This window comes from Carcharodon carcharias, chromosome 15 (assembly GCF_017639515.1).
Source record: "Carcharodon carcharias isolate sCarCar2 chromosome 15, sCarCar2.pri, whole genome shotgun sequence".
Taxonomy (NCBI): Eukaryota; Metazoa; Chordata; class Chondrichthyes; order Lamniformes; family Lamnidae; genus Carcharodon; species Carcharodon carcharias.
In genome coordinates this window covers 50,248,210-50,273,183 of record NC_054481.1, presented here as the reverse complement: position 1 = coordinate 50,273,183, position 24,974 = coordinate 50,248,210, and the positions used below count along the sequence as shown (strand labels likewise).

The window sequence follows — 24,974 nt, the reverse complement described above, 5'->3', positions numbered from 1 at the left end:
AGTGTGGAACTCGCTATCACAGAGGGTGGTTGAAGTGAATAGATGTATTTAAGGAGAAACCAGACAAGCTTGAGGGAGAAGGGAATAGATTGGTATGATGATAGATTTAGATGAGAAAAAATGAGAGGAGACTTGAGGGGAGCATGGACACTGGCATGGACTGGTTGGGCCGAATGGCCTGTTTCAGTGCTGTATTAACCTACGTAATCCTAGTAATGTTGCCAACTGAGCCATGGGTTTAGCAGGCACTTAACCAGGAAAATGCACCCTAATGCATTCAATAATGCTCTAATGTTTGGCCCAAATTAGTCTTCCAGTGGGCATGGATAAGCAAATGCTGTTCCTGCCAGAGAATGCTAGGCCCATACCAAGGCGCCTGACGGGACTGATAAATATTGTCAATTAAATGTCCCTGACATGGAAACATAGCAGAAATAAGAAAAAGAACAGCAAATTCAATAACCTTTCACACTGATCACTAAGATAGACCAAAATGTAGGATTTTAGCAGTGATCTACACGCCATTGAGGATTTTCAAGCAATTTTTTGAGACAAAGTACAGTGCATCAGGACAAACATGAATGGAACACCACCACCATAAGTCAAGTACCCCAACCTGTTGACAAGCACAGAGTAAAACTGTTATCCAGTCAATTAAACAGCAGATATGAACAAAAATGTTGCAAGTTCTGGAGGTCTGGGGGTAGAAATAACTGCCAGCAATGCGTTAGCAGCCGAATGCTTAATGTCTTCATGCAAGATCCCGCCATCCATTATTTTAACACAGGTGCTAATCTGTTCATTTTACCTGAGTTGGCACCTCTATTAAATGAATTCAATGTTACACTAAAATGTTAAGTGTTCATCCACTGCTTTCATCAATTTAAAAAAATGCTATCAACTTTCTCTTTCTTCTTAAAAACAAAAAACTGCGGATGCTGGAAATCCAAAACAAAAACAGAATTACCTGGAAAAACTCAGCAGGTCTGGCAGCATCAGCGGAGAAGAAAAGAGTTGACGTTTCGAGTCCTCATGACCCTTCGACCGAACTTTATTCAGAAAAATCAATAGGAGTAAAATACTTAGCTTGTAGTCCTTTCAGTATAGAAGATTGAGCGGTGATCTGATTGAGGTGTTGAAAATGTTAAAAAAGTATTCACTAAAGCATTTCACTCTGGCGGAGGAATGAAGGCAAGGGTACATAATCTTAAAATTAAAGCCAGGCCATTCAGGAGCAAGAATTAGGAACATTTTTATACAAAGGGTAGTAGAAAACTAGAACTTGTTAGGAAATCTCTCCAGAAAAATCAGTTCAAGAAGGGCACATCAACTGAAACTTTCAATACTGAGATCTTCTTGGGTAAGGATATCAAGCACAATCAGCAATGGTAGCTAAATGGAGTTGAGATGAAGATTAATCATGATCTAATTACATGGCAGAGCAGGCTCAAGGGGCTAAACAGCCTACTCCAGTTCCTAATGTTCCTATTATGTCCATAATCCCATGTAGAAAAGATCTTTTCTTTATTTTTGCGGAACTGAAGCAGGCAACTAAACTTCAGTCAGTTCAGATATCCCAAATGTATCTGCTAGTGAACAGCTGATGGCAAACTTTATGGATTTGGTTTGAAAATGGCATCTTTCATAACCAAAACATGTGAGCACAGATGTGATAAGCAAGCAGTCCTTTAATATAAAAATGGAACACAAGTAAATATTTGAAATTCTTGGCACGGAAATTCTGGACACAGTTTGATTCCTTTCTGCCCTGACCATCAGTAATTGGACACTGTTTGGATGTAAAATGTTACATGGAGCAAAAGGAGGGAAAAAAAAAGCTGAGTTTTCTCGCAGCTGGTAAATTTTATGTAACGGCTGTTGTTATTCAGCAACAGAGAGTTGAGATGTTGTAAATTTAGTTCTGTGCTGTCTAAGAAGAAAGGCTTGCTTTTAAGTAGCATCTTTTGCAACTTCAAGGTATGCCACAGCATCTTACCTTCTAAAGTCTGGTCACTGTTGTAATGCAGGAAACACGACAACCAATTTGCACAGGGGAAACTCCCACAAACAGCAATGCGACAATGACCTAGTTATCCGGTTTTTTTTATGATATTTGAAGGATAAATATTGGGCAAGACATCCTGCTCTTCTTCAGGATAGTGCCCTGATGGGACCTGAGAGGGAAGATGGGGCTTGAACTAACATCTCACCAAAAAACTTCCTGACTGCCTATTGCATGATGATATCCCCAGAACAGAATTAGGATTCGCAGTCCAGAATGTCTGCGTGAACTAACTGATCTAAGCAATTGTCCCAGTCGGATAGCAGAACTGGCTTCAATGCCCTTTAACAGGTAGAGGAGGGAGGGGGAAAAAATCAACAAGGATTTTGGTTCCTGATTGTTATTCATTGACTCCTTGCTGGATAGTTTGCATGCATGGATATTAGGCGAAAACAGGAATAGGCTTAAATGATGCCCCCATGGCAACTTGTGAGTACTGAATGTATTTATGCATGAATAACAGTCACTTGTGAGAGACAACAACAAACTACTAATGGCTGTGGAATCATAACGTGAGCTGGGGCTTTCTTCTCTAGAAAAAAGACTAAAGGAATACCTGATATGAACTGAAGATTATGAAGGATAGGTTAGTCATAGAGAGAAAATGTAAAAACTTGAGGGGAACTAAAGTTATGCATCATATAATCAATAAATCCAATAAGGAATTCAGGAGGAACTTCTTGGCTCAGAGTGGTGAGAACATGAAACTCACTATCACATGGAGTAGTTGTGGCAAATAGCAACAATACATTTAAGAGGAGGCTGAATAAGTACTTGAGGGAGACAGGAATAGTAGGGCTAGGCTGATGGGATGAGATGAAGTAGACATGGAAGAAGAATAAAAACAAAGAGCATAAACACAAGCACAGTCCAGGTGGGCCGAATGACCTGTTACTATGCTGTAAATTCTATATAATAAACCAACAAGAGTCACAATTTCATGGGAGTTAGTGAAAAACTGGAGAAATAAACAAATTAACTGCATGAGAAAAGAAAACTAGGAATACCTTGGACACTTGCAAATTATCCTGTGGCAGTGACAGTAATCAGTTAACTACGATGCTTTTAACACTTTTTTTTCTCTTCTGGGGATCTTTGTAGCAATAACATGAGAATTAAGCAGAAACAGTAGTAAATGTGCAACCCTACCTGGAAAAGGATCTGCAGGATTCCATGGATTACGCACATCCGGCGCCCAATAAATAGGAAAAAGGGCACAATAAGCTCAATAAAATGGTTAGTAAGAACCTCAAAGCTGTGGAACCACCATGGGGATCGATGCATATAATATGCAATAGGATTAGGTACAGGCTGAGTCTGTAACACAGAACAAAATAAAATGAGAATTAACAAAGATGAGCAAACAGATTTCAATTTATGTGTACAAGATGTTGAAACCCTGCAATGAGTCACCCTTTATAGAGGAAGGCTCTGGAAAATATTGACAGTTATACTTTTGAATAACTTTTCACAAAGCCTGTACACCTACTTCCTGCAGCTGAAGTAAAAACCTGGTCTCTGCCCTTTGGCATGTCCGGGATCTCCTCCAACATGTGCAAGAAGAAACTGTAGCTAGATTCTGGGCAGCAACCTGGGGCCTTGAAGTGGGAGCCTGATTTTCTCCATATGCTTGGGGGCAGGTAGATATTGCCTGCACCTGAGCCAAGAGCTTAGTAGGGTGTTGCTTAAGAGGGCCATGGGAGAAGTCACCTGATTTCCCAAAAACTAATCCAGATGTTTGTCAATCCAAACATGCAGAAGCATCAAGAGTGGCACTTGACAAATCAGGCGGTTTGCTGGCCACGAAGGTAAGCAAAGCTGTCCATCTGCCTAAAACTTTTCCACTGTGCCTCCTTTGCTTTGAGGCATATAAGCGGTAGGAGGGGGTGAATCACTGGCTTCGATTTTTCATAGTGGTACTAAAATACTCATTAGATTGCAGCATGCAAATCCTCTGAACTAAGTACATTCAGTTTCATTTGATCTTGCAAGGCTTCTAGGGAATTGAAATGACTGAATTAAATAAGTGCATATAACCTGAGATTATTTCATTATAAAGAACATGAAGTGTTCCTGAACAACTGTAACCTTGATTTTAAATGGCAAAAGACAAAGAAATTATTTCTACAATCTCAATTAGTTAATTTTGGAAAGAAAAATCATGAATTTCAAATAATTACTCATAAGCCATTGATGTTTTATTAGTACGCCAATTAGCCACCAAGTTGGCATGAACACAAAACACTTCTACTTGCTGCAACAAGGCAGGACCATCAGCGGATCTTGAAGTACTGAAGTTGACATTCAGAAAGTTGTGACAATAATACACATCATCAAAAGTGGAAAATGCACTTAACATATTTTTAGTTTCGTTCAAGTTTAGTTCCAACATATTCATTTTCCTCACAAATAGTACGACAAAAATATATCTGCATTGCCAATAAACAAGTGTGATAATAATCTCTATACAACCTGGAATTAATAAGCTGTATTTGCATTTGCATTAAATAAGCACTGATTTCAACCCCCTCCCCCTGAGGACACTACCGCATCCTTCCTTCCTCTTCCAAGACCAATGCAGGAAGCACCCAGCAATGACTAGAAGTTCAACAACTGCACCGGTAAGGGTCACAAAATTATTACTTCCTAGGTCAGCAAGGTGCATGTGTTTGAAATGCTTCTCGAGGCGTTTCCTGAGGGGAAACAATTCAATGTTTCTGCGGTGTTAGATGCAGCCAGTTTTCACTTGTTCTCATGCTTCAACTTGCAGGTTACAATTCCTTCAATTAGACATCACATATTTTAATGTTATGATTCTGTTCAGTAACTTTGTAGATTTTGCAATGTAATTGTGCAATGTTCAAAAGGCTTTAACGGAACTTGAAAACAGCCAATTGTTGCTGAACACTGGGATTTGCAAAATTTGGAAACATTAAGTATACCAGATTATGTTCATCAGTCAGGTTAAAGCTTATTATTATTAGCTTGTCAGTGGCATCTCAATGTGTTGTCTATGTTAAAAAGTAATTTATATAATGCCACTTTGCATTTTTCAACAAATACGCTCTATAGGGACAAGGTGCATGGAAACAGCAGCAATTCCAACCCCTCCAAGTTAAACACCATCCTTACTTGAACATATATCATCATTCCTTCATTGTCACCAGCTCAAAATCCTGTAATTCTCTACCTAACAGCATTTGTCCGCAGCAGTTCAAGGAGGAGGCCACTTTCTCAAGTGTAACTCAGGATGGTGCTGAGCCTGCCAGAGGTGCCCACTTCCCAAGAACGAAAATAAAATTCTCAGTTTCACTGAACTTATACTGAAACTACTCCTTGTACTTCAACAGCAACAACCTGTATTTATATAATACCTTTGCTGTAGAAAAATTACTTAAGCCAATGAACACTCAAACAAAAGAACATGGATTTGAGTCACGAGGTTAGCCATAATTCAATTCTCTTTTTCTCAGATGGAAAAAACTCCACCAGCTATTACAGCAAGTTTTTGATCTATGGTCTCCAGGGAGAATCCAGGTGGTTTGTCACTTCAACAGAATTTGTCTTTGTTGACTTACACGCACAATAATTGCTGTATATTCATTTTAAAGAAGGTTTTACAGTAGTAGCTGAACAGACAAAATTTTTGGAAGTTAGTCTAAAGGGTCCTCTAATGGCACATCAGTATTTGCAGGGATTCCTAAGAAGTGTGCCAATATTTTCAAATGGTCCCCACACTGAAGTTTTATAAACCTCTATTAAATGTAGGACTGATTTACTTTGGAGAAGGAGCAAGAATGAGAGGGAATAAAACATGTCTGACCTGCGCTACTACTCAAACAATGAGTGGAATTCTCCCATTCGGGACTAAGTGCCATGGCAGGGACAGGAACAGGGATGGGGAGCGTTTCCTACCACAGGGGCCAACTGGGATTCCCCTGCTATAGCGTGACCCGGCCTCATTAATTATACAGTCAGGGGTTTCCCAATGTTTCGTTCAGCGAGGCGAGTTGGATGGTGCCCGGACATCATCCTTACTAACGATGCCCATAGAGGTGGCTGGAAGGGGACAGGGACCTCCTGCTCCTATGCTCAGTGACTCATCCTTGGGCATCCTCCTTGACCAGGCAGAGGCCAGGAGGGACATCCTAAACCCAGCTAATGGGAGGAGGAGGCCAAACAGGGGGACCAACCATGCACGGACGCAGGTTGCCACCACTGTCAGTGCCCAAGGTGTCCAGCTCAGGTCAGCATCCAATACCGCCAGGGTAAGTAAGCCTCAGTGGCCTCATCATAGGGGATATCTCATAGCTCCACTGCAGTTCATCCACTCTGTAGGTGGAGTGACCACTGTGCCTCCTTCACCCTTCCACAAAAAGACTTCACAATGCAGTCCAGAAGGGGACAGCAAAGGGGCTCAGGTGCAGAGCACACCAGCTAGCTCCTCAAAAATCATGTGTATCTGAACCCTTATCCTTATGTGGATCAGCTCAAAGCTCTGGAGGGTGCTGGCCCAGAACCCTTCTGGACAACATGCAGTGCTTTAATGAAATGCCACACAATCCAGTGGGTTATCTCCAAGACTGGAAGTATAGAAAGAAATGTGAAATTGATAACTCCAGATGGATGCTAAACACAATTCCTCAACCTGATCTTCCCTGTTCTCTTTGATCAGGACAAGTTAAGCCATAACTGATGAGAGAGGGAGAAGACAGGAGGCGTCAGGCATACATGAACGAAGTGACTGAGTTCAAGGAGAGGGCATCCCACCTGCAGGAGTGGAGCGGGACCGGGCCATTGGAGATAGGGAGATTGGATTTGGTTTCCAACCAGTAAGGATCCAGGCATGTAATGGAAATCTCAGATCAAAAGGTACCTCCATGGCAGAGGCAGCTCATGCTGTCACTCACTCTCTCCTCTCTCACTTACAGGTGCCACCTGGAAGAGGGCAAGGACAGAGGCAGAAGAGGAACTTCCAGCTTCAGTACAAGCCCATGCATGGAGAGGAATGAGGACATAACACAAGGACATGTACATCTAACTGTAGAGCCATCACAACAGACATCTGCCTCCCCATGCCCTCCCAAAGACACACACCTTGGTGCATATTAGCTCCAGAGTAGGAAGGGTCTCACACTCTGGTGGTCACCACATGGACACGTGTCTGCAGCAGGCAGCCAGGTCTGCCAAGTGCATCGGCAATTGGAGGAGTGGTGAGGAAAAGACATCTGCAAGGTCTGAGTCCAATGACAGGCCTCTGGAATCGGCCTTCCAACTGATGCTGGACAGTCAGCAAGAGACGGGGGAACATCAGGCAGTGGTGTCAGAAGCCCTCAACAGGGTGGCATGCAAACCGGAGAAGTCCATCCGTCAGCTCGCTAATGAAGTGGGCCAACTTGTGCACCCATCGAGGTTTCCATGTGGAGGATGGCGGACTCCATGGAGATCCTAGACCACCAGATTCTGCTGAAGATGCATGGAGACCTGCAGTCCATCGCGGTTGCTATGGAGCACCTTCTGCAGTGGCTATGTGAAAGGGGGATGGGGAACCTCTGCTCTCTCCAGGTGCCCTTTCCCCTCAGGAAGTCAGGCAAGGGCCTTTGGGCACCCAAAGGGACGAGGAGCGGCAACTGGACAGCCTGGGATATCGTCACAGGAATCTCAGATGTTGTCCAGTCCTTCCGAATCTCCTTTGCCTGTGACCCTTTCAACCTCGTCCTCTGCGGCTGGCCCTCAGCAGGACAGCCAAGATAAGCATGACCCTCCAGGCCTCGTGGCTCCACAGGACGGCTGTCAAGGTTATCCAAGGTAACAGAACCAACTGGTCAGCAGGCTGCATCCACCCCTGCTGCGGATGTCTGGGGAGTACTTAGTAGTAGTAGGGAAGGGAAAATTAAGAAATATTAAAATCACAACAGGTTGCCCAGGTAAATAATTGAATGTCACAATAAGAAAATTTTTGCAATCACTTTCACTTTAATAATATCTACCATCTTGTTTTAGCTGCAGTGCTTTACTTAGCCTCCCCCCCATCTCATCTTCCTGTGGACACCCCATCCCCTGGAATGAGGCATCTGCTAGGAGGCAAAGGTATATGCCAGGGCCCTTGTGGAGCCACGTGACAGCAATCTCCTGTACATGCTGAGCTTTTATTCTTCAAACTATTGTATGTCCAGGGCGCTAGCATTTTAAATAACACATGCTGGGGTTCCCTTTCATTTGTCCAGTTGAAATGAACTGCATCTCTGCCCACTCTGATGACCCAACTCCCATGTAGCATCTTGAGATTTTCACCACGAGGCTCTGCATAATTTTGATCAATGCAGCAATGGTGGTGGTAATGCTTTTCCTACACAGCAGCATTTTCTCCCCTCTCCTGGTTATCCTATCCCCCATAACCATTGACCGCACCCCGGTATTACTTCCGATATCCCTACTTACTCTTCCACCCTCTCCCATCACCTTTGGCAATACCCAGATAAGTGATAAAGTCCTCGGGAATCCCACCCCCATAACCACCAACTTGTCCGCCCACATCCTGCCCACTTCCCAAATCCATGTACATCTCCACGGCCCCACCAACAACCTTCGGTGTCCCTTTCACGCGACACCGTCGCACTTTTACACTCCCACCCTACCGGCTCCACCTCCCCGCTGTAACCCTCACCTTTCCCTCCTACTACAGCTATACTTAGTTTTCACCTCATGAGTCCAGCATCGACTCCAACAACCCCTCCCTGTGAACCCCTTCACACCTCAACCCTCCCCCCTTGCCCCTTAACACCTCAGTGCCTCCCATGGCCCTCCACATCTCAAACCACGTCCCCCCCATGCCACTTAACACCTGCAGAATACCCCCCCCACCACCCACAACCCACCAAGGCTCTTCCCAAGCCCCGCTCCATTCCATCTGACGCCTAGGAAGACCCCTCTGATACCCTCTTTCCCCAGCATTCCCAACCTCCCATGCCCCCCTCTAGGCCTGACACCCCCACACCACCTCTTCATTCCTTCCCCCCCGTCGCCCCCCCACATCAGACCCTCGCCACCCAACAGTGCCTCCTGCAACTTTCCAACTGCAGCTGAAGGATCTGATCCTTGGGAAAAGTCCCTGGATGAAGGTCTGATCCTTTAGTGAAGTCCCTAGATGTAGGTCTGAACCCTTGGCAAAGTTGCTGTGTTGATAACTCCCACCTTCTGGATGCTGCTGCGTGGAGAAGATCCACGCGGTTGATGCTATGCTGCACATGGTGCCCCAGGGTCCGGTCACTGGAGGCCTGCATCTTCTCTTTGGATCTCCGTGAGCTGCCCAAGAAGGCTAAGGTAAGTCCCAACTTTTACACACCATGTTGGTCCAGATGTATTCAGGACTGGCGTGATTTCTCACTAGCGACGTGTATGATCAAACATGGTGGGGGCGATTCCGGTTGGGCCTTAACCTGAGTTCCATTAACGGGATGCAAATTGGTTTCACGCCGACCTCTGGCAGGAATTGCGACCCACCATGGTGGGCAGGAGTAGAAGATCCCACCATAATTTCATGCCAGCGTGAAACCGATTTTTGCAGCTCCCACTGAATTCTAGCCCCCTGCCCACCTTTAAACCCGCCAACCGGGGCATGGAAGAATTCCGCCAATATTGCTTACTGATCCTGAAGCTGCAGGGATGCTAATTCCCACTAGCCCATAATTGACATTTCCCCACTTCTACAGCTGGAAAGCATGAATTGCGATAAGCAATTTACAAGGAGCAAAAAACAATCAAATATTGAAAACAAACAGAAATCAAACTTTAACAGCATTGCATGTCCATAGGTTAAAACTCAGTCAATGCTCAATACTCATGAAAAAACTGGTCAAACTGGTTTGTAGAGAGAAGAGAATGAGGAGAAAAGTGCACCATTTGCACACAATCTAAGTGTCCAGTTGATGCGTTTTCATGAAATTTATGCCATTGTGTTGTTTATTTGTGAAGAAATGGATGTTGACATATGTTTTATTGGCAAATCTTCACCAAAATTTGTTGCTGAACTCAATAAAATACATGACAGAGAGGGAATTTAGGAGCAGAACAGCCAATGGGCATCGACAAATATCTGCCATCAATTCCAATTTTGATCACACACGGTGTTGCATGATTCGTGCACTTCTAATGCCACTTCATAGAAGCCAGCATTCGACTGGTGAGTCCTGTTTCGAGAATTTACAACAAATCTATTTATCAGGTTAATTATGTTGTTTTGTGAAGTAATCCCTTGGTGTAACACTGGCAGCCCGAGTGTGGCTGCAAGTACCTGAGCTAATTGAGGGCTTCTAAATTGTAATTGTTTTCAGATGTTGGTGGGCCAATTCATTTCAAAGCACGTGTCCTGTGCTTTGCAATTTAGATATATTAAAATTTCAATGAAAGGTACGGTAGGAAGTAATTATTTAATAATTCATTTCCCAGCTACCCCACCTTTAAATTCAGAGCAGCTGCATGGTCTTAGCTCTTTAAATAGACCAATTTATTCCTGCAACACAATATTTACCAGCGCACTGCCCCACTGAATTGTAATTGAATTTATTTATTGATATAAATTCCAAAAGAAACATTTTTGAGTGGACACTCCATGTTAAAGTGAGTGCTCGACACTGCTAAGTGACTCAATAGAAACATTAAATGGCTTTCAAAGATTCAATTCCATTTAACAAGGAACTTTACACCAGCCAAAATGCCCGAGAGTTTATTATTTTTACTTCATTATTTTAACATGCACTAAGGAAACTGGCAAAGTTCAGTGAAAGGACAGAAGGTCATCAACCTGAAACATTAATTTGGTATCCCTGACCACAGATGCTGCCTGACCTGCTAGGTACTTCAAGCACTTGGTTTACTTTTCAGATTTCTTGCATCCGCGGTGTTTTGTCTTCGTATCAGTAAAAAAAAAGCCCCTCATTTAGGGAAGTCAATTTTAGAGCAATAAAGCAGGCTGCTGCTAGGTCACCAGTGTCATTCTGCTCCAGGACAAGTCACATTGGAGCTCAGAGCAACATTGATTCAGTTATTGGATATTATCATTGATCTTTATGGGGGAAGCTGTTGGGGAGAGGTGTGTGGAATGACGACATTGAAATTCAGCAAGGCTCACCAAAGCATTCAGCAGAGAAGAACCCTAGGAAATTTTGCTATGGTTTAAAGAAAGGTCAGCTTCCCCTGCACCTTTTCCATGAAATTCTGGCAATGTTATACGCCATGGATAAGTCGTATTTCCAGCAAATTCTGGCCTAAGACAGTACATAGGTTGTGCAATATTGCACAATATTTGAATCAGCTTTTTTTTCTTTATTTTCCCTCAGCCTCCAGGCAATTCCAACTAATTAGCCAGCAGGTCAAATGAACTTTGACCAAGAAGGACTAATCCTGGATGGCTCTTCCTTCCATACAAACCGCAGCAACTGTTAAGTGAACTATTTAGTGACCCAGCAATGAACTTGGGATGCAATACCTCCCTTGAATGCAAATTAATTTGAATGAATGCTAAAACAAGGATTCAAATTCAAATGCTACATTTTTCTGAAACTGTCATGCTTTCATGACCATGACTGGTTGAACAATCAAGAAAAACTGAAAGATCCGTCCCCTTGAAAACAATTAACAACCCTGGAGAAATGTCAGGACTGGAGAGTTATGATTATAACGAGAAATTGCATGCCTAGTTTATATGCATGAAGTTGCCGTTATTATTTTTAGGTTAGGTTGTGTCATTTTAAGTCATATTTTTAAGCAAATGATGCAAACTTGGCAGATGTGGTGCCCTTAAATCATACCTCATGATAGATGATCATGAATCTTAATTTGACTACTCTTATTAATGCAACATCCAAACCTCCTGATGGAAAGGAGTTAAACTGAACGCAAAAAGATATGTAAATGCAAGTGATGGAAAAAAAACTTAATCTTTTCTGTTTCTGAAGGGGAGTCAGATGATAAAGTACTTTATAATGAGAGGCGTATTCCACCATACAATACATATGATATTATTGATACAGCTGTGGTTATCGGACTTGTTTCTTTTAGGACACAGCGCTCAATTATTGTCAACCCTATTGGCACACCCTAAGTCAATTAGAAGTTAATTGGTGCTGATCAGGGAGATTGGCAGGTAAGCAATTGCTGGTAAGTTCTTGGTTCCAGAAGAAATTGCCTCTCTACTTTTATATTTTTGACACTTTGAAGCATGAGTACTGAAGGACAACAGACCTCTGAGGTTAAGACATTGATAAATGTGCACATTTAGATAAGGTAATTCTGTTAAACATATTGGCATAACAAAAAATGTGAAAAGAGGAAGTAGGGTAGGGTATACGGGAAGTGCAAGCCAATGTAAGGTGCCTGTGTGTGCGTACGTGCGTGTGTGTGTACACCTGTGTGCGTGTCTGTATGTGTGTGCATGCATGCACACGTGCATGTGTATGCTCTTTTCCCATCACATGGGTGTAGTAGGTCAGGTGTTACAACTCCCACAAAGAACCTTGCCAATTGCAATTTAGGATCCAACTTCAAATGAGGCTCCAACATACTGGAAAGAGTAATTCTTTGTGAAAAGTGACACTCAGTGAAGAGACAAGAAACATGGGTTTGTGTTTATTACTGTACAACATCTAAGTGCATTCAAAATAAACTTGAGATGGTGACATCACGGTTTATTCTGTGATCCAGATCCTTATATCCTTGTCACACATTCACAATTTTTTCTCCTCCCATTTATTCGTAGAAACAAAGTCCTTCAAATGTTACTAAATCCTCTATTTACTTTTAATCTTGTAAAGTGCTAGCTGTTTTCAATGAACAGTGGAAGAAATAGTGATCATCTTCCACAACATTTTCAAAATTATATCAGGTGATTGCTTTAATAGAATAGTATAATAATAGTTAGTCAGCAGGGCATGATATAGGAAGACATTGTCTGACAAGTGTGTTGAAGCATCTTCCAAAAGTGTCTGAATTTTTAAAAATTAATTTACAAGATGTGTACATCGCTGGCTGGGGCCAACATTTATGGCCCATCCCTAATTGCCCTTGTGAAGGTGGTGGTGAGTTGCCTTCTTGAACCGCTGCAGTCCATGTGGTGTAGGCACACCCACAGTGCTGTTAGGGAGTTCCAGAATTTTGACCCAGTGACAGTGAAAGAATGGATATATATTTCCAAGTCAGGATGATGAGTGGCTTGGAGGGGAACTTCCAGCTGATGGTGTTCTTAGGTGGTGGAATTCTTAGCCCTCAACTTCCTTCAGGCTTCCCAAGAGATTTGAAAAAGAATATCTGTTGTACTTGGGCTTTTTTCTGACAAATGGTCATCTTTCAGATGTGATTGCCTCTGACTATTAAGCAGGATACATAAAAAGTTTTTGGAAACCTCTTGGAACAAACACATTTATGTCGGTATAAACTGTACTTTGTTATGATGCTTGGCCAGACCCTGGGATGTGGGGGGAGGTCCGATTAGGGTCCGATTAGTAGCGTTATGTTTAAAGTAGCTAAAGGCTGAGATTAAAGACACCTGCTTTTGGAATAAAGCCTCAAGTTTCCATGGGGTTTGAATGAACAAAAAAAACCCAAAATTTACTCTACAAGTTTAGAAAGATATAACAACTTAAAGGATATATCTATACTCTAATATTTAGGGTAAGTACATGTGAATTAACAAACTGTGGTTGAACACACTACACCACAGAGGAAATAGTAGATGCAACCAATGGGTTTCTCAAGAACCCACCCAGCCATTAGTATTCATAGTGAGTTTCTCTTTAATCTCTTTTAAACTCTGTCTTCTTCACAAGGGACTCCAATTCTGTACTTTCAAAGATCTAGCCTCGGGACTCCCTCAAAGCCACTCTGACTCAGATTGCCTTAATGACTGCTGCCTTCCAAGGTTTGCTCCTCAGGACTTCTCCGGAGCCCTGACTACCTGGAGACTGCTCACCACAGCACCTCTGCTGCCTGGACCCTATTCTCCCTGCTTCTGAACACACCCAGTCACATAGGATTTCTTGAGCCCCAACTCTTGGTTGCACCAAGCTATGAATGGCTTCCAAGGCTCCTTCTGAACCCCAACTGCAGAGTTACCAAATGGCCCACAGGGTTTCACTGAGCCCCCAACCCAGCTCCTCAGAGCTAACAGCGGCAATTTCTTTAACTTAACTGGGACTTCTGCCTGTGTGCCTGTCTGTGACACTTGCAGGCTGGCTCCCCGAAGCTGACTACCTGACTGGCTAAAATTGACAGACCCTTGAACTGATCTGGGGGAACCTACCAACACACTCACAGCAGGTCCCACCCTTGTTACTAGGCAAGAACCACTGTAACAGCATTGGAACATGCTGTACCTTAAATGTTATGATCTCCACAGACACACAGATCAATGGATTTCCTAACAACTTGAAAGGAGACATTCATTCAAAAAAGCATAATCATGACTTATCTTGAAAATATATCACTGCGGATATAGTTCCTCCTAGAAGATAGTCTACCCCTTCAATGTTTTTCTGGTGAAGTCTCCTTTCGGTAAACTAAAGATTAATTTTATCCATCCTGAGAACCCCTAGAGGCAGTAAAATTCTGATACTGTGCGGATGTTCTACAATCATGTGACTTAAACAGGAACATCTGGCTATCGTATCATAGTGAAATAACATCTCAATGGTATAATAAAAATCAAATGGCAGTTTGACCTACAATTACAAAGCCATCCCTTTAATATCCTGCAGCCGCTTTGTTATTAGCCTTTAAACATAGTATTTTAGAAATATATTACAAAAAAAATCAAATGTCCTTAAATTTCTGAAATATTTCTTGGAGAAACAGGCTTGGATAATAGATAGCTGAGTGCTGGCATTTCAGACGTTTTGAGTTCTAATCAGCTAAGAAACTACATCAAGTAGCTACACAAAATACATGGCCCTTATCATGAAGATTAATGCAAATCAGCCTGTTAATGGAGTTTAAAGGCAACAGTAATAGAGCAAAACAAAAACAGAATTACCTGGAAAAACTCAGCAGGTCTGGCAGCATCGGCGGAGAAGAAAAGAGTTGACGTTTCGAGTCCTCATGACCCTTCGACAGAACTTGAGTTCGAGTCCAGGAAAGAGCTGAAATATAAGCTGGTTTAAGGTGTGTGTGTGGGGGGGCGGAGAGATAGAGAGACAGAGAGGTGGAGGGGGTTGGTGTGGTTGTAGAGCAATACTGGTCTGAAACCAGCAGCTGCTGTGAATAGTTCACAACAGGCACAATGGAGATATACTTCTACTCATGATTCAGTAATCCTGTTAGTTAAAGAAGAGAAGGACCATATAATTTTACAACAGCATTAATTTACATTCATATAACACCTTTAACATAGTAAACATCCTAAGGTACTTCACTTGAGGATTACAATACTAAATTTGACAGCAATCCACACAGAGATATTGAGGCAGATGTCAAAAAGCTTGGTCAAAGTGGCAGGTGGTTATGAGGGTCTTAAAGGGGGAATGAGTGGCAGAAAGAGAGGAAATTTTAAGGAAAGATAGCTGAAGACATGACCATCAATAGTTGAGGAAATGAAAATCGGAGATATGCAAGAGATCTGAACTGAAAGCAAAGATCTTAGAAGGTTGTAGGACAAGAGGACATTACAGAGTTAGGGAGAGGGCAGTGTCTTAAAGGAATTTGAACAAAATAATACTGGGAGCTAATGCAGGTCAGTGAGAACAGGTTGGATGGATGATCAGGACTTGGTGCGAGTTAGGATTTGGCCAACACAGTTTTGGGTGGGCTTAAGTTTACAAAAGGAAAATAAGTTCACGGAAGGTGGGGGCCTTTTACAGAGTAACTTTAACAAAGGGCAGAATCTTCTGTTTGGTGTGCGGGGGCACTAGTAAAATGACGCGTAGTGACGTCGGACATGCGTCCCGATGTCACCGCGTGTCATTTCGACCTTTAGTTCGGTGGGTGTGCACCAGAGTCAGATGTACGCTCACCGAACTGTCATAGGCCTGTTAAGGCCATTAACAAAGTAATTGAAGTAATCGTTAACGCTGCCCGTCCAATCTTAAGGTTGGCGGGCAGGCAAAGAGCCCAGGCGACCCTCATATTTTTCATGAAACCTCATCCACAGGCGGGATGAGGTTTCATGAAGGTTTTATTAATTTAATAAAAATTTTCATGAAAATTCAAACATGTTCCAGCTCATGTGACACTGTCACATGAGGGGACATGTCTGATTAATTTTATTTTTTCTTTCTTTCAATCTGTCATGAAATTAACCTCCCTGAGGCAGCTCCATGCCTCAGGTAGATTTCTGTGCTCTTCCGCGCACATGTGCAAAGAAGCACAGGCCCTGACTGTCCCTCCTACCCCCCACCTGCACAGGTAGCGCTGAGCGCTACCGGGCGCACATTACGCTAGGAGGACCTTAATTGGCCTGCCCACGTAAAATAGCAGCACGCAGTCGATCGCGAGCGGCAATTGGCTGCACACCCACCTGCTCCCAACCGGCCCACCTGATGGGGAGAAAATTTTCCACATAATAAAACATCACAGGGTGATTCACAGGATAGATGAGAAAAAGGAGGCCAAGGGTAGATCCTTGGTAACACCAGAGGTAATGGTGCAGTGGTAAGAAGAGAAACCACATCAGGTGATTCCCTGACTACGGCAGGATAGAAAAGAATGAAACCAGGCAAACACAGTTCCACATAGCTGGACGAAGGCGGCATTGGACGAGAATTTCATGGTCAATCATGTCAAAAGCTGCAAAAATGTCGCAATGAACTAGGAGGTCATTTATGACTTTGGTAAGAGCAGTTTCAGTACTATGACAGAGAAGGGATTCAAACAAACTGTTCCAAATAAGTTGGGCACAGATTAACAACACGATAACACACTCAGACCTTGGAGAGAAGAGAGAAGTTGGAGATTTGTAAGGACAGAAAGTCAAGAATTTTTTTTTGAAGAGAAGGATGATGACGGCAGATTTGAAGGGGAGGGAGACTGAACCCAAGAAGAGGGAACTGTTACCAATGTCAGCTAGAGCAGGAGAGATAAAGGGAAGTTGAGCAGTCATCAGTTTAGTAGGTATAGGGTCTGGAGAGTAAAAGGTGGGTCTCATTAACTAGATGAGCATGAAGAAGGCATGAGAGGAATTAAGAAAGAAACTAAAGGTGCAAATTCAGAGTAAACCCTACCAGCAAATTTTGACATTGATTCAGGATTCGTTTAGGGGTAACAGAGGAAATTAGACCCAGTGTCAGTTTCGTGTCAGTATGACTCTGAAGAGTCGTCATACAGATTGAAAATGTTTACTCTGTTTCTCTCTCCAGCAGTTGGCCAAGGATGTTCAAGTCCGTGTCCCTTGGACTTATGGGAATGGAAATGAGGGGTATACCAGGGAGAACAATTAGAGGGAACAAGGCAAGGGCGGTGGAGAGGGTGCAATTAAGACAATCAACAGTGGTTAAAGTGTTATGATGGATTAAAGGCTAGATAGTTGGGAGTTTTAATGTGCCAAGATAAGTGACTTGGGGGACAGCATTTTTCAGGGTCGGACACAGAAAGGAGTGTACTTGGGAGTGGGGAGCGGTGGAACGCGAAACTAAAAAAATGATCAGAGATTGCTTTATTGGTAATATTTACTGATAAAAAAGGGATAAGCAAAGCCATGTGACAACTGGAGGAGTTGAGATTAGAGGTGACAAGACCATGGATGAGGGCAGCACTACATGAGCTAAGGCAATGGCGGAAGTAGGTAGACAATGTTTCCATTTAAAACAAAAATAATCATAAGAATACACTACTAATGGAGTGATTGGTCCACACACTGATCATAGGTTTTAGTTCACAAAGGGCTTCTTGTAACCAAGAATAATTGAATCCTGTTATCTAGGTCAATTTAAAAGGACCTGACATAGTTCATAAACCGGTAGCCAAAAGTGTATATTTTTACTTCATTCCACAATGATAATTTATTTAATGAAGAGTTTTCTCTCTCCCAAAGACACAAAAGATCTTGAACTCTTCAGCCAGGGCTACAGGTCTAAATTGTATTCATTCACATCAAGACACCTTCCAGAATATATTAGTAAGAACTAAAAGCAACACCATGCAACATTCAACAATAGAAACAAGTAGCTTGAAATGTCAGTGAGCATGCACAACTATTTAGAAAATATGTTACCTGTTAAATGTGGACTAATCTGGGAACAAGAGGAATCACAGGAGTAGGGGTCTTACGTTTCTATAGAGCCTTTCTCAACCTCAGGAACATTTCAAGGTACTTCACAGCCAATGAAGTACTTTTTGAAACAAAAACAGAATTACCTGGAAAAAACTCAGCAGGTCTGGCAGCATCGGCGGAGAAGAAAAGAGTTGACGTTTCGAGTCCTCATGACCCTTCATGATGCTGCCAGACCTGCTGAGTTTTTCCAGGTAATTCTGTTTTTGTTTTGGATTTCCAGCATCTGCAGTTTTTTTGTTTTTATTTAAGTACTTTTTGAAGTCACTGTTGTAATGTAAGAAACTTGGCAACCAATTTGCCCAAAGCAAAGTCCCAAAACAGTAATTAAATAACCAGATCATCTATTTTAGGTACTCAAGATGCTGGAAAAACTCAGCAGGTCTGGCATCATCTGTATAGAGAAAAACAGGGTTAATGTTTGAGCCAAATGACTCTTTTACGGAGCCCATTTCAGAAACTCTGTTTCCTCTGTTTTCCTCCAACTTTGGCCTCTCGGTAATATCCAATATTCTTCACTCAATCACTGGTGGCCCATGCCTTCAGCTGCCTAGAGCTTATGCTTTGGAAATTCCTCCTTAAACTTCTCTCCCCTTCCCTCTTCTTTTAATACTCTCCTTAAAACTATTTATCCAACTAAACCTGTCCCAATGTCTCTTTCTTTGGCCTGGTGTCAAAGGTTGTCTGATTGCACTCCTGTGAAGTGGCTTAAGATATTTTACCATGTCAAAGGTTCTATATAAATGAAGGCTGTTGTTAATTCCTTTACAATAAGGAGATATCCTGCTAGCCAAGTCATTGCTGTCTCAAAGTTATGACATGAAAGGCTTGAAAGTAATTCAAAGCATCTTTCCAAGAGACATGACAAGTCACAAAAAAAGTCAAAATAGAGTATAAACCAAGCATAAATACAGTACTATTGAGATCTGTAGGCTGTACACTTTCAATCTGATCGAAGAAAGATTTTACTCTTTAATATAGAATATTCCATTATCACTTAATGTCGCCATCAGAACTTTGTAAGCTATTTAATTAATGGGTTCCAGGATTCCACAAGTATTCTATGCATGCAGGGCAAAGTCTTCTAATAATGTGGACACAATGTTCCACCATTAGCCACTGAAACATATTCTTGTAAAACCGATGAGACATTCATGACACCACAAAATAAGCCAGATGTTAACTATTTATTCATTCCAAAATATTCCTGTGTCTTCCTCTTTTAGTTTCCTTTGCACCAAACCTGAAAAGCCCAGGCCAACAGACATTTACCAAGCTTTGGTCAAAGACTTAGAAGTGAGTAACAACGGTCACGAAATTTCTGTTTTTATTACTAAATAAACATTGGACAATTGACAGAATGGATCACAAAGCAAGAGCTGCTAATCAATCAATGTCTTCCCTGGGACACAGCTGTTTCACCAGTGTAATGGAAGTCTGGGATTTCAGCCAAGCCAGCATTCTTGGCTGAAAGCCCAAATATCCATTAGTCTGTTGAAACAGCTGTCCCAGGGAAAACATTGCTCAATTGGCAGCTTTTGCTCTGTGATCTATTCCATCAATTGCACAATGTTTATTTACACAAGATATAGCAGTTTCAAACATTTGCAGTTTCTGCTATTGATACTTTAAAGAGTCTGGGTGATTGACACTGCTATAGGTCTGTACTTAAAAACAGTTTTTTAAGAAGGAAAGTTAGGAATGGATGACTTTTTAAAAAGCTTTTTCACACATCCTATTGTTAATATAGAGTTTATTGGTTCTGTACAGTGTATAGTGATTGAATGGGCATGAAATGCCATTGATTGGTATGGAGGGTATGAGGGGCCATGTGGGGGTGGGTGGGGGGCATAGCTTTGCATGGGGGGGGCATGGGTAACATCTTTTGAACTTAGCTTTCAAAAGGTTCCCTCATAAACACTATGGTTCGTGACACCTCTGAGGGGCTGTGAACCTCAAATCCTTTAAAAACTGGCACAACTCCATGAAAATTGCAGGAGGCTAGGAGATACCTATCCTGGCAATGGAGGCATCCAGCTAGGTCAGAAGTGCAGGGCATGGGCTTGCGACCTGCATGGGGGAAAATTGAAAATGCCAGGAATGGGGTGGGGAAACTCAGAATCGGGCCCCAATGATCATATTTGCACTTCCCCGAAGTCTCCCTGATTCTAGGCAAATCCAGCCCTTGGTCTCTGACTTCACTGACCCTCATTTTTGTTTCCTGCTTTACTGCCTTTCACAGGAGGTTATGTGGATGAGGTTGGGAAGGTTAGGAAGTTTCTAATCATGGTGTTCAAGGCATCACAAATGTATGGCAAGCTTTAGGGGCAAATTCCTCGTTATTTTTGTACATTCAATAAATATAGACCAAGGAGATTGGTATAAGTTGAACCTGCTCCCTTCAGTGATTCACTTCCTCAGACAGCCTAACATTGGGAAATTACCAACACATCGCATGATATTTATCAATTATTATCAATGCAAAAATAGTTTGTTTTTTTAATTTACTCTCCTTTTATTCCTTCTTCTTGTGATTCAGATTGGGTATAGCTTTCTCAGATACCAAAGACCCTTTGATACTTTGTCCAAATCATTAATCATTTATTTTCTATATTACAATAGTGACTACATTCCAAAAAATACTTCATTAGCTGTAAAGGCACTTTGGAATATCCTGAGATCATGAAAGGAGTAGTCTAAATGCAAGTCGTTTAAGCCGTTCCTCATGTCACAACTTAGTCAGTGAGCACTGGGAAGCCATCTTTACCAAACTGGATAGTGTCCTCAAGGCATGAGGACCTCCACACTTTACAGTGGAAATCAATGAATAATGATGGGCACATTGAAGCCTGGCTGATCTTTAACACTATTTTGCCTTGGATCCCCAAGTCTAAGCCAAATGAACTGAAGCAGAGGATTAACAGGTAATGGTGAGGGTGGCAAAGGCAATTACAAAATAATCATGTGGTCTTTGCATTAATCAAGCTTGATGGGCCAATTTCTTTCAACCTCACTTTTGACAAATCCCTAGCTGATACCAGTAAATTTACATGGAATTAACTGGAATTAACAGCACAGAAACATGCCATTCTACCCAACAGGTCTATTCTACTGTTTATGTTCCCAATGAACCTTGTCACACCACATTGCATCAAGCCCTAAAAGAAGGATGTGATTGCACTAGAGAGGGTGCAGAGGAGATTCACCAGGATGTTGCCTGGGCTGGAGTGTTTCAGTTATGATGAGAGATTGGATAGGCTGGAATTGTTTTCCTGGCAGCAGAGGGGGGGACCTGATTAAGGTGTACAAAATTATGAGGGCATAGACAGGGTAGATAGGAAGAAACTTTTCCCATTAGTGGAGGATCAATAACCAGGGGCCATAGATTTAAGGTAAGGAGCAGGAGGTTTAGAGGCAATTCGAAGAAAAATGTTTTCACCCAGAGGGTGGATGTATCTGGAACTCACTGCCTGAAAGGGTGGTAGAGGTGGGAACCCTCACAACATTTAAGAAGTACTTAGATGAACCCATTTGAAACGTCATAGCATACGAGGGCACAGGCCAAGTGCTGGAAAATGGGATTAGGGTAACTAGGGCTTGATGATTGGCCTGGACACAATGGACCGAAGGGCCTCTTTCCGTGCTGTAAACTTTTTGACACTATGACTATGACATCCTACTATTCTGTTCTGCCTCGTGTTAAATGCATTGTTATGCTCCTTGGTTAGACCCTGGGATGTGGGGGGAGGTCCGGTTAAGAGACCAGTAACATGTTGTTTTAAGTAGTTAAAGGATGTAATTAAAGACACCTGCTTTTGGAATAAAGCCATAATATTCCACAAGTTTTGAACAAACAAAAACAAAATTTACTATCCAAGTTTAGAAAGATAAAACAATTTACAAGCTATATATACCTTATACTCTACCGTTCCGAATCAACTTGAGGTACATGTAAATTAACAGGCGAACAGCGGTTGAACACATCACACTACAGAGTAAATGACAGATGCAACCAATGGATTTCTGAAGATCCCACCCAGAGGTATTCACTGTGAGTTACCTAGTCTCTTTAAAACTCTTTCTCCCTTTTGAGGAATTTCCAGTCTTCACCTTTGAAGATCCAGCCTCTGAATTCCCTCCAAAAATCGCACCAATTCAAACCGCCTTAACAACTGCTCCCTTCCAGGTTTGCTCCTCAGGACTTCTCCCGAGCCCAGACTGCCTGCAGACTGCTCACCACAACACCTCTGCTGCCTGAAGTCTCTTTCTCCCTGCTTCTGAACACACCCAGTCAACCTAGGATTTCTTGAGCCGCAACTCTTGGCTGCACCAAGCTATCAATAGCTCCCAAAACTTCTTCTAAGCTGAACTCTCTCAACAGCACGGAACAAACAAATGGCTACTGGGCTTCATCTGACCCCAACTACACAGAGTTATCAAATGGATCCTAAGTCTGACATAAGCATTTCAACTGCACGGAGCTAGTCACCTTCTTCTTTTCTGCTCATGACTAACTGGCTAAAATTGACTGACTCTTGAACTGATGTGGGGAACCTAACTACACACTCACAGGGGGTCCCACCCTTGTTACTAGGCAGGAACCACTGTAACAGCATTGGAAACATGCTGTACCTCAAATGTTACAATCTCCACAGGGACACACAGATCAATGGATTTCCTAACAGTATCTATATGATATTTGCCTCAACTACTCCCGGTAAAGAGTACCACATCCTTACCATTTATGGGTAAAGAAGTTTTGCCTGAAGGCCTTATTGGATTTATTTGTGACTATCTTATATTTATGGCCCTTAATTTTGGACCAACTTAGCACAGGTTAACTAAACATCAAACCTGGAGTCTTCCTGGCCTAGATAGCTCGGTACCACACTAGCACATTTGTGTACTCAGGCTTTAAGAGAGTCCCCAGAAACAAATTACAACATGAATGATAACAAAACAATCTTTTGTTTTGCCTTTCACTTACACTCACTGTACATGTCATTTTTCATATTTAAACAGAAATTCAAAGATCTGTATAATTAAGTCCACTAGGAATTGTAACAGCTTATGGGGCAGCCTGAATCAAGAATTGTCTTCCTAGAAAAGTCAAAAGTAATTCTCAATCCATAGGTCAACATACAAAATCAGCACGCTTTCAGAGAGCACACTTTGCCAAAACGATGTGTGTTTGACCCAGAGCTGGTCCAGTCATAAAACTTGGCAATTTACAAGAGACAGTGTGCCGCACCACAATCCCAGGAGAATTAAATCAACATCAGATGTCAGCTGTTCAACAGAAGGGGAAATTTGGGTACTCTACGCAGTGCTTTATGCTCACTTTGTAAAGACTTGTGGATTATGAATGCACAAACTGCCTAATACATCAGCGCGCTGAGTGAATACAAATTTTACGTGTTCTGTGACAGACAACAGGCAAGAGTAGCACAACTCATGAAGAGATGAGATTTCTCTATGGGGTTAAAATTATTTAGCAGTAGCATTTTCAGCATTTAGGGCACTATTTTGCACAAACTGTTTTCCTTTTCCAATTTTCTCAGTGCTGACTCTCTTTTACTCCACTGATGGCTGCATCCTCCCAATATCTCCCTAAAGCCAGTTCCGCATACCAGCCTTGAAAGCGAATGTCAACTGACTTGTTAGTGAGAGGGAGGAACCAAATCCCGACCTGTTCTTGTTCTTACCCAATAACCATTCATACACCTTTATCCAGAAGAAATTGCTGGCCGGCTGTCAGGAATAGGAAATTCCTCTATTATATTGCTAATCTTGAGTAGTGACGTAAAAGATTTAGAAAAAAGGAACATATATAAATAAATTTACTTATGAACCATCAGCATTACTTATCTATAAAATTAAAATTTACTTTAGTGACTGGCATTAGGTTTTATTTAGACTTATTTAAAAAATATAGTGCTGGAATATGCTATTTTGCTAAAGTGGCAACAGTGAATGAGCTGGAAATTATCTCAGGGTATCTTCCCTATATTTCACCAAAAAAGCTTATGCTAGTTCCAAGAGGAATATGGAATTCCTTTGTTTGCCCTTACCTTGCCGACAACAATTTCTGGCAACAACAGAGTTAACCACCCCCATTGCCACACTCCCAAAAACATGCACTCACATGTTCAAAAATAGTTGTTCAAACTAATGTAAGAATGTAAAGTGCTTTTTCTGAGCTTCTGACCTCTTGTGTCATCCAGGATTGTTTCTCCAAGGTGAACTTGTCCTTTGGAAGCTGGAGATGCTTAAATTTTAGAGGCTTTGTGGCTGAGCTAGGGCCAGCTCTATGGTACTGGTTGTGCAAATGTCTCATGAGGGACCCAATTCCCAAAGCAAATGAGGCAGCCAGAAAATGTAATCCTAATGGACACCAACTGGACTTTCAGAGAGCAGACTTTCTGATTAACACATTCAGTGCCAAATCCCCTGTGCGCTAAAACACAGAGACATAAACTAACTTAGTCAATGCATTTAGTCCCTTTGCAGGCCCTTTATGTTGACTTTCATTGCTTCCAATAACGTTGTCCTTCTGTAAAGTTTTCTTTTATTAAAAGAGACAAAAAGTCAGAGATAGATAGAATGAACAAGAGGTCAAATGACTCAGTGATTTGTAAAGCTTTTTTTTTTTGCAAAAAT

At 42.1% G+C, this 24,974-nt stretch overlaps 1 protein-coding gene across 3 annotated transcripts in view; it reads right to left on the bottom strand.

Moving 5' to 3' along the window:
• lmf1 (lipase maturation factor 1) overlaps window positions 1-24,974 on the bottom strand; it is a 662,806-nt gene that overhangs the window by 161,481 nt on the left and 476,351 nt on the right. For all 3 annotated transcript variants that reach the window (XM_041206706.1, XM_041206707.1, XM_041206709.1), the window contains one exon: window positions 3,212-3,379. In XM_041206706.1, coding sequence (XP_041062640.1) covers window positions 3,212-3,379 — 168 coding nt within the window. The remainder of the gene's footprint in view (window positions 1-3,211; window positions 3,380-24,974) is intronic.